Source organism: Microcaecilia unicolor, chromosome 6 (genome assembly GCF_901765095.1).
Source record: "Microcaecilia unicolor chromosome 6, aMicUni1.1, whole genome shotgun sequence".
Lineage (NCBI taxonomy): Eukaryota > Metazoa > Chordata > Amphibia > Gymnophiona > Siphonopidae > Microcaecilia > Microcaecilia unicolor.
In genome coordinates, this window is record NC_044036.1 from 317,212,335 (window position 1) to 317,228,541 (window position 16,207).

The 16,207-nt window shown below is 45.6% G+C and overlaps 1 protein-coding gene across 1 annotated transcript; it reads right to left on the reverse strand.

Annotated features, from left to right (window-relative positions):
• Positions 1–13,575: 13,575 nt before the first annotated feature.
• On the reverse strand, positions 13,576–14,583 carry LOC115473504 (melanin-concentrating hormone receptor 1-like). The gene has a single exon (XM_030208526.1). The coding sequence runs from the start codon at positions 14,572–14,574 to the stop codon at positions 13,576–13,578; it is 999 nt and encodes a 332-aa protein (XP_030064386.1). The 5' UTR covers positions 14,575–14,583.
• Between the last annotated feature and the right edge of the window lie 1,624 nt (positions 14,584–16,207).

Sequence of the window (16,207 nt, forward strand, 5' to 3'; positions counted from 1 at the left end):
TGGTCTTTGTACTTTTTGAAAGAGCAAAGAAACAAAACAAATAATTTTCTCATAATTACTTAGCCCTTTTACTAAAGCTTAGCATGCACTAACAGAATTAGCACGCGCTAAATGATAAGAAGCCTATTTTATACCTGTGGGCTGCTTAGCATTTAGCATACGCTAAGCTTTAGTAAAAGGGCACCTTAGTGATTACAGTAAAACGTGTTAAATGTGAGAGTGCTGAGATTAGAAGCAGCCAGAGGTTTTGAAATTTAAAAGCAATCTCAAAAGGTGGCTGGTGGGTCTCTAAACCAGATTTAAATACAGTCAGAGAATGTCATGGTCTCCGTTAACACAATATGGTGTCATGAAGGACTTCTTAAGCTAAACTCTTATACGGTGACTCACAGGAGTATCCTGAAGTGTTAGATCCAGTGTACACACAAATTATAAACTGCACATTGTTAGATGTTCTTTTGCTATAGAAAGAAAATGAAAGAGGTGTGATTATTCACATAGCAGCCGAAGGGTTTGCTAAATGTTTTCCCTTTTAACATCTTCTGTTGCCTTTTCATCCAGCCGTTCAAGTGTGCATTCATTTCTTGAACGAGCTTGCTAATGGATCTGTGTAATAAGCAGCTGTTTGTTCAGGGAGAGCCAGGGTGTGGGTGTTGAACCCTAGCAGAGGCTCAGATGTTATCCACAGTTGCTTCTGTGAAAATGCCAGGTGTTACACACACACACACACACACGAAAAAAAAAAAGAATCACAAGTTGAAAACTGACCCAGATGCTCAAAACTCCTGCGCCGTACAGAATAGTGCCGGAGAAATATCGCTGGATCGGTGCAGAACAACTCCCTAATGCTCAACGCTAATGAGATACAAATGTAGACGCTTTCACATCATCGAGCATTAGGGACTTCGACGGGAGGATAGTGTCTGGCACATGCGCTAAAGAGTTGCGTGTTAAGCACAGCTCTTAAGTGCATGCCCAGGGGGAGAAGGAAGAGATGCCAGCTGCCGGTAAGTGCAGAGGAGCTCCTTAAACCATTATCTGGATTGCAATTTAGAAGATATCTTCCCGAGCCGAATCAGAGCTTTAATTTGAGAGAACGTCTTTTTTTTTTTTTTTAGATTAGGTTGTTTAACGCATCTCAATTTAAGGCCTATGCTGTATTTATTCAGTTGAAAGGAGAGAGATTCCAAGTCTATCTTCTCCTCATAAATCCTTCTTTCTTCTCAACTTTAATGCCAGCTCTGAGCTGGCTTAGGGTTTGCAGCAGGAACAGTGCTGTTGTTTGGAGGGCTGTCTGCTGAGCCAGGGCCGCCGAGAGACTAGGCTGGGCCTGGGGTAAGGCCGCCCCCCCCCCCCCCCCCCCCCCGAGGTCGTTGTCGTCATCGCCCCCCTCCGGGCCGGGCCCCCCCTGAATTCAAATCATAGCGCCTCACCTCAACCTCGCTCCGTGTGAAAGAAGCGTAGCAGCAGCAGTCTGCAGATCGCCTCCCTTCGGGCCTTCCCTCCCTGTGTCCCGCCCTCACACAAGTTACGTCAGATGAGAGCGGGACACATCCTCCAGCAACAAGTCCCCTCTTTCACCTCCCCCAACTCACAAGTTCCTACTCCCTGATGCACACACACCCATACTTTACTGTTTCCCCTCCACTCCAATACAATAAGGCTGTGGTAGCGTGGACCTGTGGCCAGGTTTGGAACCTGCAGAAATACAGTCAGACACTTTTTATTGTATTTTCATGTAAACAAGCCTGTTTAGCTCAAAGACTGGATAAAGCAATGTATCTTTAATTTCCTGCAGTCTTCCTAAAGTCCTGTCCCTGACAGGCTTCACAGACTTCATATGAACTTAGGGTCCCTGACAGGCTCTACATTAAACACACCTAGACCTGCCTCTAATCTGGCCACAAGGATTAATAACTCACAGGGTTTCCAGGTAAACCTTCTCCAACCTGGAGTATGCTTTTGCTGCTTACAGCTGGATGATACAGATGTCTGCTGAAAGGCCATTTTGCTTCCCTCTCCCTCGGGTACTGCAGCCTCAGCCTGGAACACTCAGGAAGGATCCCTTCCTCTTGCTCTGGGCCTCCCTGTTGTTTACTCAAGGGCTTTTAACTTCCTGCTCTCTGAATGAGCCCCGCCCTCCAGGCCAGACAGAATACCATACATGTTCTATGCCTAAAGGTAGCTCAGTTCTAACCTCAGTGAGGAAGTGTCCTTAAGGAAACCCTTCCTTGTACCACTCACTCCCTTACAAGGGCAATTCTATAAATTGATGCCTCAGTCTAGATGCCCAAATACCGTGTGCTTACTGCCAATTCTATAATTGCATCTTGGCTACAAGATTCCATTATAGAATAGTAGTGTAAGACTGGCATTGGTGCTTCCATGTGTAGGCACACTTTCTTAGGCCATGTTACCACACCTAGGTACGCCAAGTAATGTGCATAATTTATACTATTCTATAAGTTACTCCTCTTGTAACTGGGAGACACACCCATGGCACAGTCATGATCCACCCATGTGTATGCCCCCTTGCAGTAAGGAACTATGGCACTTAGGTGCTCTCTTATATAAGTGCCTAACTGCCAACTTCATGACACCTTTGATGTGTGTAAGTAGCCTCTAGGCGCAACTTTATAGAATTGCTCAGTGTTTGTCTCCTTCCTCCCCCTCCTCCCAGGGAATCCTCCTTTCTTCTCTTCCCTCCTTGCCACTCCAGCCTTCTCCCCTCTTCCTTCCATCCCACCTTTCTATCTCCTCTGCCAGTTTCAATGTGAAGCTTGACGGAAGAACTTGTACAGCTGGTGGACTCTGCAAGACTAGGGGGCCTGCATGGTAGGCAGGTGCAAGTAAGAAGGAAAGGATGGTGCCCCATGGAACTGTTAGCAACAGGATAATGCCCGGAGGTGGGATGGAAAAGATCATAGCACAAAGACCCCCAAACCTGTAGCTGCATTAGTCATTCCAATTTGTCCTTTCCAAGGGTGAAGTGATGGGGAGTGGAGTGAAGGAACAGCCTAATGGTTTGAGCAATGGAATGAAAGCCAGGGTTCAAATCCAACTGCTGTTCTTTGTGATCTTAGGCAACTCACTTAACCCTCCATTGCCTCAGGCAAAAAGACCATGAACTCTTTGGGGACTAGAGAAATATCTACTGTACTTGAATATAACCCACCTTGAGCTACTACTGAAAAAGGTGTGAGTTGAATCCCAAAATGTCCCCTTCTTCCCTCATCCCCTCTTCCTCCTCCTCCCCAGGATAGGCCTCAAAGAGAGGTATAGGTTGTTACAATACTAAAAGGGAAGGGGGCAAGAAGGGTACAAAAGAAAGAAAGGTGGCTTACAAGGAAAGTGGAAAGTGAAGAGTTTGAAAGGTAAAGTGATCAAGAAGGAATGAGAGGAAAGGTTTAGGAAGTGGCTGGGGAAGCTTAAGGAAGAGTGAGAAAGGGGAAAAGGCCATAGAAACAGGTTAGAGATCCCTGTAGCTGAAAATAAGTTTAGACAAAAATTAGAGGAAACTATGGATGTGAGGGAAAGAAAATGGCTTCCAAGAAGGAAAGAAAGAGAGAGAGAGAGAGAGAGAGAGAGAGGAGCCTAATGTTTAGAGCTGCAGGCTGTGAACCAGAGAAGCCAAAGTTCAAATCCCACTGTGGCAATCTTGAGCAAGTCACTTAACCCACCACTGCCTCAGGTACAAACCTAAGAGTCAATATTCCAAGAGCTTTAACCAGGTTAAATCATAGTGGTAGATATTTAATAGCACTTTTAACTGGACAGTGCTGCTGAATATCTGCTCTGACTGTTGTGGAACTCTGATTAGTGCCGGGGTGGACCTGGAAGTTCTGGTCACTGTTGATATCCAGTATGGGTGCTAACTGGGCATGTTGGACTACACAAAAGATAGTCATAACAATGATTTAGTACTAGGTTCCCCATGAACATGTGGTACACTATGGGAGAGAGGCGGCCCCCTTCTGTCCATGCTCCGGTTCCGAGGCATGTGGCTCTACTCACCGGCCAGCTATCCCTGGCCAACCGAGGCTCCTCGGTGCTGCAGTATCATTCCATTTAGGGGGGGGATTCTGACTTAGAAGCGTTCAATCATAATCTCACAGATGGTAGCTTCGCCCCATTGGCTCCTCAGCCAAGCACATACACCAAATGTCTGAACCTGCGGTTCCTCTTGTACTGAGCAGGATACTATCACAAAGACACATCATCAGTAGGGTAAAATTAACTAAACTCAGCTCATGTTTGGACAAATTCCTGGAGGAAAAGTCCATAGTCTGCTATTGAGACAAACATGGGAAGCAACTGCTTGTCCTGGGATTTGTAGTATGGAATGTTGCCACGATTTGGGATTCTGAATGGAATCTTGCTACTCTTTGGGGTTCTACATGGAATGTTGCTACTATCTGGGTTTCTGTCAGGTACTTGTGGCCTGGTTTGGCCACTGTTTGGAAAACAGTACTACTGGGCTAGATGGACAATTGGTCTGACCCAGTATGGCAACTCTTATGTTCCCTATTAGTGGGTGAACAATCCAACGCGTGGTAAATTCTGCTTCACAATGATAGGAAGAGCCGACATTGAAGTGAGCTATATGGATACAACCAGTGGCATAGCTACGTGGGGCCTGGGGGGCCTGGGCCCCCATAGATTTGGCCCTGGACCCCCCTGCCCGACCCCCCTCCCACCGCCAACCCGCCGTTGCCTGCCTTTGCTGGCGGGGGACCCCAACCCCCACCAGCCAAGATCCTCTTCTTCTATCAAAAAGGCTTCCTTCTGTATCTGACGTCCTGCACGTATAATGTCAGAAACAGAAGGAAGCCTTTTACGAGAAGAAAAGGACCTCTGCTGGCGGGGGTTGGGGTCCCCCCCAGCAAAGGTAGGCGACAGCGGGTTGACGGCAGGTTGGTGGCAGGAGGGGGGTCGAGAGGGTCGGTGGCAAGGGAGGGCAAAGTCAGCAATGGCGGGGGGTCAGCGGCAGGGGGGCAAAATCGGCAATGGTGGGGGGGTCAGCAGCACCAGGGGGGGCTAAAATGTGCCCCCTCACCTCAGGCTCTGGACCCCCCTCCCGCCGAAGTCTAGCTACGCCCCTAATTCTGTCAATGATGATCAGCGCTGTTAAAGGATTCTCTCTGCCAGGAGCTGAATATCATCCTGTTAGATTCCAACCCTCCAGGGACAGGAAAATACCTGCTGTAGCTGTACGTAACTTGCCTTCAGTTACAACTGAAGAAGGTGCGAGCTAAATCCCAAGAGGAGGGAAGCAATTTGAGAGCTTCCTGTTTATAAGCTGTGTAGATTTTTGCTTGAAACTACAGCAGTGCAAAGTGGAAGAGAGATGAAGGGTGAGGGAGGAATCCCAATTTTAGTACAACTTTCAAGAACCCAGACCCACACACACACACAAGTTGACAGACACAGAAGTGAGATGCTGCCATACCTGTTACTCCGAAATAAACACTAGGATTTGCTCAGCACCATGAAGTTGATCTTTTTCTTTATTTCGGCATAGAACAACATCGTGAATGAACACAACATCCTGACAAAGCCCAAAGAGCAATGGAAATAAATGCACAGGCACGTCACTGACAGCAGAGGATGGAGGAGTTTGGCCCCGAGATATGGGGTCAGCTTGGAATGTGCCCATTCTCTGCCTTGCTCAGGCTCTGTCAGTGCTGATGGGCATCCCGGAGAAATACACAGTACGGGGGGTTACTTAGACTGACCACCAGAGGGTAATAACACTGCATTAGTAACAACGTGTTCAGGAAAACAAATACAGAAATACTTGGAAAAGAAAACTGACCTTTGGGGTGACCTTCAATACACTTTGGCTTCTTTTAGGGAAACTATTAGAAGGCATCCTCAATATGAACTGGTAAAACCAGGACTGCATTAGTCTTTTCGTTATGACACAGAGCCCACAGTAGCAACCTTGGGAGATCAGGAGCTCATTCAAAAATGGACTCAAATAGGATTTTAGGAAATGGTGAAGACAGGCAGAAACAGGGAAGGTAAATACCAGGGGGAAAAAACCCCTTTGATCCATTTGAGACCCTATATGAGGTATTTAAAGATAATGTTTTGTGGCTGTTGCTCTGAAAGTCCAGGTCCCTTCTTTGAAGAGACTTAATGAAGTTTGGCGTTTGACTCATGTTCTGCATTCACCTTCCATCCTCTTGATTACATTTTCCTGCTTTTCAAAATCTTGCACCATATAGGCATTAATGCAAAGCCAGGAATGCTGGCCATACTTTGATTCATTTACTCTCTCCAACCCCCCATAAAACTAAATGTATGTGACAAACCAGTACCCATAAAAAGGGTTTTGTGAGTTTAGGGAGGCAACTCACACCTATACCATCAATGCCTTCTGTTCTTACTTTTATGCATTCCATTACCATTCAACACAAACCCTTCTGCAACTCCTAATGTTTAACCTCTTCTCATTTCCACTATCCATGATGAATTGTAAGCCACATTGAGCCTGCAAAGAGGTGGGATAATGTGGGATACAAATAAATTTATTTTGTTTTAAAGCTAAGCACAAGTGATGCATGTGTGATGCACAGAGATGCCACGTTACCCAGTTCCAGGCTGGAGATTTTGGAACAGTCCTGGATTTCTGACCACCTCATCCTTATGCATGTGTGGGACTTGCAGCATTGATTTCAATGAGCAGAATCAGATACTACAAAACCCACATTACTTCGGGATGCAAGTTCAAATCTAGGACTAGCCCAAACTCTCCAGCCTGGAACTTGGTATCTCTGAAGGCAGCTTAATGTCCACACTGCTTGTAAGCCTAAGGTCCTCAAGAGACCCAGCTCAAGCAGTGCTGCTACCTCCTGAGCCAGTCTTGATTTTGTCAGGAGATATATCAGAAGTACAATTTCATGCAAGCAATGAGGAAAACGAGGACCGGATCTGCTTCTTTGGGTGTGACCTGGATGATAAAGGGGATGGGACGACTTCCCTATGAGGAAAGGCTGAAGCGTCTAGGGCTCTTCAGCTTGGAGAAAAGATGGCTGAGGGGAGATATGATAGAGGTCTATGAAATAATGAGTGGAGTGGAACGGGTAGATGTGAATTGTTTGATTACTCTTTCTAAGAATACTAGGACTAGGGGGCATGCGATGAAGCTACAAAGTAGTAAATTTAATACGAATCGGAGAAAAGTTTTCTTCACTCAACGTGTAATTTAACTCTGGAATTTGTTGCCAGAGAATGTGGTGAATGAGGTTAGCTTAGCGGGGTTTTAAAAAGGTTTGGCCAGCTTCCTAAAGGAGAAGTCCATAGACCATTATTAAAATGGACTTGGGGAAAATCCACTGCTATTTCTGGATAAACAGCAAAAAATGTATTGAACTTTTTTGGGATCTTGCCAGGTATTTGTGACCCGGATTGGCCACTGTTGGAAACAGGATGCTGGGCTTGATGGACCTTTGGTCTGTCCCAGTGTGGCAATACTTATCTATCATCCCTGACCTTAGTGACTCATTGTACAATATAGCCTTACAATTATATGACTATGACAGCATTGTTTTATTGATTTTAAAAGGGATATCCCTCATCCCATTCCCCATAACCTATGAGTAAAATGCTCAGAAGAGATGTAAGACCATGACAGATCAACCTAAAACTACTGGAACCCAGAGATATAAAACCTTGTGTGTTCTTCCCACAGGGAGAAGCAAGTTCAAATTAACTGGTGCAGTCAGACCCTGAGGAAAGCACATTTAGCAACAGCTACATGAAAAGCATTTCTTTTTTCTTTATTTTGACATTCTGTTGGAATTATTTTAATGACCAAACATGTTATCTGGGAATAGCGTTCTGTTCTCTACACAGCATTCAAGTCTGGAGTCTGAAAGCACCGCACCTGTCTCTTGACTTAAGCAGGCTTTAAATGGAAGCCTTCACAAGCTGCCTTTTAATGCTTAATCTGATTTCCAGCAGCTTCTAATCACATTTATCCTACTTATTTCCTGTTTATTTGTTTCTACCAGTTGTAAAAATGAAGGATGTGTGGGTGTGAAAGCACAGATTGTTTAGAAAGGGCTCCAAAAGGGATGAGGAAAAGGAAACAGAGGATTGATGATCAGTTCTGCGGCATTGCAGATAAGCCCCCCCCCACCCCCACCCCTTCTTCCATCAACAGCTCAGGGGTGCTTTCTCTGGCAAGGGTCGGAAACCTGAGGCCCATTGCACAAGATGCAGTAGGATGTTGCATGAACTGGCACATAATTATAGAAACACATTTTCATTGCAAATCAATATTTACTTCTAAACTTCACTTTGAAATAAAACTTTATACTGATTTGATCTGTTCTTCTGACTCATTTAAAAAAACAAAATCTTTTCTGTTTCAGATTTCTCACTTCTTAGATTTGTAATTACTTTTCTTTCGGCCACTTCCTTTCCTTACTTCTTTCTCTCTCTTATCCCTCTGTCTCATGACTGCTTGTTAGAAACACAGAAAGAAGCATGACTGCAGATAAGGGCCAAATGGCCCATCCAGTCTGCCCATCCTCAGTAACCACCAACCCCTCCTTTTCTTAAGAGATCCCACATACCTGTCCCACACTTTCTTAAATTCTGACACAGTCCTTGTCTCCAAGACTTCCACCAAGAGGCCATTCCGCGCATCCACCACCCTTTCCGTGAAAGAGTATTTTCTTAGATTCCTCCTGAGCCTATTTCCTCTTAACTTTATCCTATGCCCTCTCATTCCAGAGTTTTCATCTTAACTTCATCCTATGCTCTCTCATTCCAGAGTTTTCATCATAACTTCATCCTATGCTCTCTCATTCTAGAGTTTTCCTCTCCCAAACAGGACCTCTTTTTTCTTCTCAACTACCTCTACTCTCTGAGTCTCTTTCTTTTTGTCTCCACCACCCAGAAACCGTAAGATAATTCAAGAAAACCTTGGATGTACAGAGAGGATCCCTAGTTGTGAAGCGAGGCGGAAAGCAGAGATCAGCTGGGGTCTGTGGCATGCACCAGCAGGTAAATTCTGCAGATTGTAGATCAGTCTTATGCCCTGATCTACAATCATGTTCAATGGTTCTTTTTATCTAGATGTTTATTTTCTCCCCTTCTAATTTTGCACCATTTTCCTTTATCTCACCCCAATCTCTCTTCTTCTCCCTATCTCTCACCCCCTCGCTATTCTGTCATACCATTTTTTTCTCATGCTTTCAACCTACTCCACACTCACACTCCATCCCTTTTCTCTTGCCCTCACTCACCCCTCATTCTCCCTTCTCCACTGTTACCCCATTCCTTCCTCTGCTTCACCTGTCTATATTTTCCCTATTCTCCAGATTCACCCTTCCACCAATCCTCTCTTACCCCCCCCCCCCACCTCTCCATCCCTTGCCCGTTCCCCACAGTCACCCTTCCATCTATTCCCTTTTCCCTATCTTACCTCTCTATCCCTTCCCCATTCCCCCATCAATTTTCCCTTTCTTTCTTTTTGCATTATTTCCTCTTCTCCCCACAATGTTTCCTCTTGTATCACTTCCCCCAGATGCTCCCTCCTGCTTCTGGCACATTTCTTCTCCTACCTTCCTCTACTTCCCTCCCCCCCTCCTCACACCTATTCTGCCTTATGTATTAACCCCTCCCCTTAATGTTAATTCTCTGCTGTCCCCCTTCCCCAGCATTTCCTTCCCCACTGTCCTTCTTCCCTTGTGTGTGCGGAAACCCTGCAGAAAGTGTGGTGAACGGAAGCATTGGTGCCAGCTCTGTTGGATGCTTGAGCAGCACCAATACTGAGTGAAATCTTCAGTGTGTCTGGCAGAGACCTCACTTGGCTGAGTTCACCACACAGTATATAAGTACATAAGTATTGCCATACTGGGAAAGACCAAAGGTCCATCGAGCCCAGCATCCTGTTTCCAACAGTGGCCAATCCAGGTCACAAATACACAGCAAGAGCCCAAAAATGTACAAAACATTTTATACTGCTTATCCCAGAAATAGTGGATTTTCCCCAAGTCCATTTAATAACGGGCTATGGACTTTTCCTTTAGGAAGCCGTCCAAACCTTTTTAAAACTCTGCTAAGCTAACTGCCTTTACCACATTCTCTGGCAACAAATTCCAGAGTTTAATTACACGTTGAGTGAAGAAACATTTTCTCCAATTTGTTTTAAATTTACTACATTGTAGCTTTATCGCATGCCCCCTAGTCCTAGTATTTTTAGAAAGCGTGAACAGACGCTTCACATCTACCCGTTCAACTACCTCTATCATATCTCCCCTCAGCTGCCTTTTCTCCAAGCTGAAGAGCCGCTTTAGCCTTTCCTCATAGGGAAGTCATCCCATCCCCTATATCATTTTCGTCGCCCTTCTCTGCACCTTTTCTAATTCCACTATATCTTTTTTGAGATGCGGTGACCAGAATTGAACACAATATTTAAGGTGCAGTCGCACCATGGAGCGATACAAAGACATTATAACTTCCTCATTTTTGTTTTCCATTCCTTTCCTACTAATACCTAACATTCTATTTGCTTTCTTAGCTGCAGCACCCCAAATCATTTTGAAAAGTTGGCTCTTATGGGAGGTGAAACAATGAAACATGGTCATCAAAGCAGCAGAGAAGGGCAAAGGGAGAAATTAGTCCAGCAAGGCTAGGGTGCAGGAGGGGGGGAAGGAAGATGGGACATGAACTGGAGGATAACGCAGCCACAGGGGGAATGGGTGGGGGAAACAGGATGATGTGGTCAGCAAAGCAGTAGGAGGAACAGACAGTGATGTGGCTCAGTGGGGAAGAAAGGGGGTAAAGATGCAACCTGAGTGGGCAGGGACGAGTAGAACTCTGCAGCCCAGCAGGAAAAGGCACCTCTTGTTGAAGCGGTGGTGAAGAGTTCTGCTTGTACTGCATCTGTCATCTGAACTAAGAAACTAGGGGGCCTCGAAAGTTCATGTGCAGCATCGCTGGGTAACTCTCACACCAGTTCCATGGAAAGTAGCACAACATACAAAGACTCATAACATAGTAGATGATGGCAGAAAAAGACCTGCATGGTCCATCCAGTCTGCCCAACAAGATAAACTCATATGTGCTACTTTTTGTGTATACCCTACCTTGATTTGTACCTGTCCTCTTCAGGGCACAGACCGTATAAGTCTGCCCAGCACTATCCCCGCCTCCCAACCACTGGCTCTGGCACAGACCGTATAAGTCTGCCCAGCATTATCCCCGCCTCCCAACCACCAGCCCCGCCTCCCACCACCGGCTCCCAATACAAAGGAGTTTTAAGGGAGCTCTGTTCAGCTCAGAGTGAATTTGAGCTGTTGTTGACCATCTAGTGACGTGAGCATTCATGTTCAGCTTTTTCTCTAGTAAGAGCACTGTGATTCCTCATATGTGCTTTTGCTTAGAATGAATTGGAGTTTTAGCACTGGCGTTCACTGCAGAAAACAAAACACTCTGATGGGAATGTTTCTCCTCTTTTTCAGGTATGCACTGTCTCAGGGCTGCCGAGAGACTGGGCCGGGCCTGGGGCAAGGCCGCCCCTGGGGCCCCGCCTCCCCCCCCCCCCCCCCCGAGGCCACCGCACCGCAGTCCCCAGTCTCCACCCGCCCACCCCGGTCCCCGTCGACAGCCACCCTCCGTCCGCCACCAGGCCAGGCACCCTGCATTCAAATCACTGCGCCTCACCTCCGTGTGAAAGCACAGCGGCAGATCACCTCCCTTCGGGCCTTCTCTGCCTCCCTGTGTCCCGCCCTCACGGAAACAGGAAGTTACATCAGACGAGGACGGGACACAAGGAGGGAAGGCCCAAAGGGAGCCGATCTGCCGCTGTGCTTTCACATGGAGGTGAGGCGCTGTGATTTGAATGCAGGGGGCCCAGCCCAGTGGCAGACGAAGGGGGAGCTGTCGACGGAGCCGAAGGCGGGCGGATGAGACCGGGGACTGTGGCACTGGGTCCCCCTTGGAGGTCCGGGCCTGGGGAATTTTGTCCCCCCCCCTGCCCCCCCCCCCTCTCAGCAACCCTGCACTGTCTTCCCCTGGCTAACTGTGGGCCAGTGTGATTCTGAATGTATCACAAAATGTGTATGTGGTTGTAAGTGACAATGTTTATTTTTGTGCAGTGGTGTGAGAATGAATGTAGAACACAAAAAATGTTGACCAAAAAGGGCAACTTGGTTCATCTAAGATGCTCATTTGTACCTGTTTACTGTGCTGTCACAATGTATGTGTGCAATTTCATTCTGTATGTGGTGTTTGAACCATGTGTCTGTTTGTATGTTTGTGCTATATGTGTGATTCTTTATGATTGTGCTGTTCAAGATCAGATCAGTCACTGGTAAAAATTCTTAATGTCATACAGAGGTATTTAAAACAAGCATGAAGGCTTTATGGCATCTGCCTCCTCCGTAATCCAGTCACTCTGATATCCTCCACATTTCACCTTTTGTTCTGTTCCTAGCCTGTACAAACCTTCAGAAATGTTGCAAGATAGTTTCTCTCTCTTTTACCTAACATTAAGGAGTCTGTCTTTGAGCCTCTGATATTCCTAAAAATGGCCCCGGAGCAGATACCAAGGAATAATGGTGGAACCTAAGTAATCACTGTGATGGGGGGGGGGAGTAAATGTGATCACTGAAGCATCACAATAACACAGCTAGAAGGCTTCAAATTTCTACCTTGACCTCAGAACCTTTTCCTCACTTGGTCTTATATCATCTTGCCACCATCAGTAATAGCACTACCAACAGTCTGCCGGGATCCATTAAGACCTGCAGCTACCTGACAATTCCTCTGCCAGGAGCCTAACAAACCATAGGAGCTGATGACTGATTAGTACAGCTTGCCTTTCCTCAGGCGGTGCTTACTCCAGCAGCTTCTGGATGTCAGATGTCACTTTCCACCACATCTCTTCTCTTAAAGAAAACGTGGCTCTCCATATTTTAAAAAAAAGGGTCGAGGAGTTAGATTCATGTAGTGTTCATTCTAAGTGCAAGTCTGAGCTTATTTCACACTATTGTGCTCTCTTAAAGTACAAAGCTGTAAACCGGGAGTCCCCTACTTTGTCACTCTCTACATCACTCAGTCTAAGACTTTCAGGAAGATACTTTATCTTCCAATTCTCAAACATACATTGCAAGTTCTTTGTAACAAATACATTGTAGCCATGCCAATGATTTTGGGTAGTACCATGCACATTTCTAGCATTATATATGTACATGTTGTAACATAATTATTATGATCATCTGTCTCTAAAGTTGGTCTAGGAAACAAGAAAACATCAAGTTCCTTAGTTGTCTACAGTTGTGACTGGAAAATGCTGGAAAGTTAGAGCACAAAAGCATTACATGGAGGCTGCCTTGCATTTTCCCCACAGTGTCACTGAGCTCCACTTAGCCTCCTGAGACATTCACTGTCCTTTTCTCTAGGCACACATGGTGGCCAAACAGAACTTGGGAGGCTTCCTTTTAGATACTCAGTTGAGCTGAGTGCTGACTATGGTCCTTAATTTAAGTGGAAAATGAGATTCCTTTCTCATGGAGCTCATGGTCCATAGCACAGTTGCTTGTAGAGAACCTCCCCTTAATGAACTGCAACAGTCACAGGCAGTGAGTGTGGGGAAAAATCTTCCAAGAACTGTGTCTGTTGGGTGGATTCAGAGGCAAGTTTCAGGCACACACTTGCTTCTGTGGTGCTGTTGTTGATACGGAATTGTTCCTTTGCTGGGCGAATGGCCACCATGAACTGACGCTTGAAAGTCTCACTTAGGGCAATGTAAAGAAAAGGGTTGATGCAGCTGTTGGCGTAGCCCAAGCTGATGGCAACATTATAGGCATAGAAGAAAGCTACTGAAGGTTCATCAATGCCCAGGTGAACCAGTTGAAGAATGTAATAAGGTGCCCAGCAAGTGAAAAATGCAGAGCAGATAGCAACTGCCATACGAGTGACTTTCTTGGTCCTTACCCTGAGACTCCTCTGGGGTAAAGGTACCACAGTGGTTGCCATGTGTTGTAGGATTTTGAAATACACCACACAGATGATAACGAGAGGGATAGCGAAAGCCAAAAGGAACTGATAAAGAGTGAACCAGTAAATATCAGTTTCTGGGTTAGGAAGCAGTAGGGCACATCGAACTGTCCCATCATCCAAAGGCATTAACCCTGCATACATCCAGACAGGGATGATGGTCAAGAAGGAGAGAAGCCACACCAAGCAGATAACAGAGGCAGCTACACATGGTGTTCGGACATTGGTGGACTTGAGTGGGTAGACCGTGGCTAGGTAACGATCCAGTGTCATTACAGTCAAGATGTTGGTGCTGGTAATCTGGCTGTTGGTATCAAGGGCAGTAATGAGAGTGCAAAGAGTGGCTCCAAAGTGCCAGGAACCATTTCCTAGGAGCTGGTGGATGAGGAAGGGCATGCCCAAGAGGAAAAGAAGGTCCACTATGGATAGGTTGAAAATGAAGATATCTGGTACGGTTTGCTTGCTGCGGAGTTTCTTCTTCTTTACAATTGTGTAAAGGACAATGCAGTTCCCAATGATGCCCAGGAAACAAATAATGCCAAAGAGGCTAGGCATGATGACATTGGTGTAGGGGGCAGGTCTTTCAGCCACTGTCAGAACAAAGAAACAAAGAAATGAAGTATCACAAGTTACCATTCATCACCTGCAAGCTATTTTTCAACAAATGCATTTCTCTTGTTGCATCAATACCATTAGCAAAGTAAACCTGGACCTTAGCTCTTTAATATACTGTATACTGTCCCCCTTTGAGCATAATCTTTCCCATATTTATAACCAAATTTACCCATCCTATATAATAAAACGCACCTCCAACATTCTGAAGCTGACTGCATGGCTGAGGCATTCCTGCTCTCTGTATCCATCTCCTGAATTGACATCACGTACTTCCGGGTTCGTCACAAGCAGAAGTGACCAACCACACGAGGTTTCTCGGCTTCAGAATGTTGGAGGTGCATTCTATTAAATAGGATTGGTCAGTTCCTTGAAGCACAGCCAGAGCTCAGCATCCTGCACAGTAACGCTCAGACACCAGAGAGGGGGGGGGGCCTGACACCAGGGAGAGAGAGGGAGGGGGGCCTGACACCAGAGGGGGGGAGGTATCTCTGTCACACACACACTCTCTCTCTCACAGTCAATGTCTTTCTCTCTCTCTCACTCTCACACACTGTCTCTCACACACTCTGGTGCCTCACACTGTATCACATTCACTGTGTCACACAGTCACTCACACACTCTCTTGGTCTCATACACTCAGTCTCACAGAGAGTCTGTGTCTCACACACACTCTCTCTCTCGCACACACTGTATCTGTGTGAAACACACTGTCTCTCACACTGTGTCTCACATACGCACTTGCACACACTCTCATTCTTACACACACACTCTCTCTCTCTCTCACAGACACACTCGCACCCAGACTCACTCTCTCTCTCTCTCTCACACACACACACTTGCACATTCACTCTCTCTCTCACACACAGTAACTCTCACATACACTCTCTCAAACATACACACTCCAAGGAAAACCTTGCTAGCGCCCGTTTCATTTGTGTCAGAAACGGGCCTTTTTTACTAGTATATACATATCCCACATTCAAACACATATACTTAGTCTTGGTGACTAAGCTTAAATGTTGCCATAATGCTGTAATATATTCTTGTTAATATCATGTCCAAAGTGTTATGAGTGTTTCGTCCCATGAATTTTCTGCTACAGTGTGATAACTATTTGCTGTATTTCTAACGGGAGGCTTATCATGAATGGTTGCCAGAGATCAATAAACGTCATAAAACCATGACTGTAGTTTTATCCATCTCAAATATTTCAAGGATTAGTCTTTGTCACAATTCCTTATTTCATGGTGTATCATCCAACCATATTAAGAATATAAGCTTCCTAGTTACCGGTAGTACTAAAGTTAAATTAAATAAACGGTTAACATTGTCATCGCCTGTTGTTCTCAAACCTAGTATGGTCCTTGCCGTTTCACAGGTTAATATTCCTTTTAAATATCTCCCTTTGGGGGTTTTTTTTCCCAAAAATGTAGATTGCAAGCTGTGAATAAAAGTACCCTTACCAATTTTACACTTCACTCATAGTTCTGAATCTGTAAGTGTTGTTTTATAAAATCTTATCAACAAAAGCCATATGCATAATTTTTAATTGCCGTTCTCAGAGCCACTGGAA

What these genes read in the sequence shown, in the direction of transcription:
- LOC115473504 (XM_030208526.1), bottom strand. Translation starts at nt 14,574, where the DNA reads ATGCCTAGCCTCTTTGGCATTATTTGTTTCCTGGGCATCATTGGGAAC.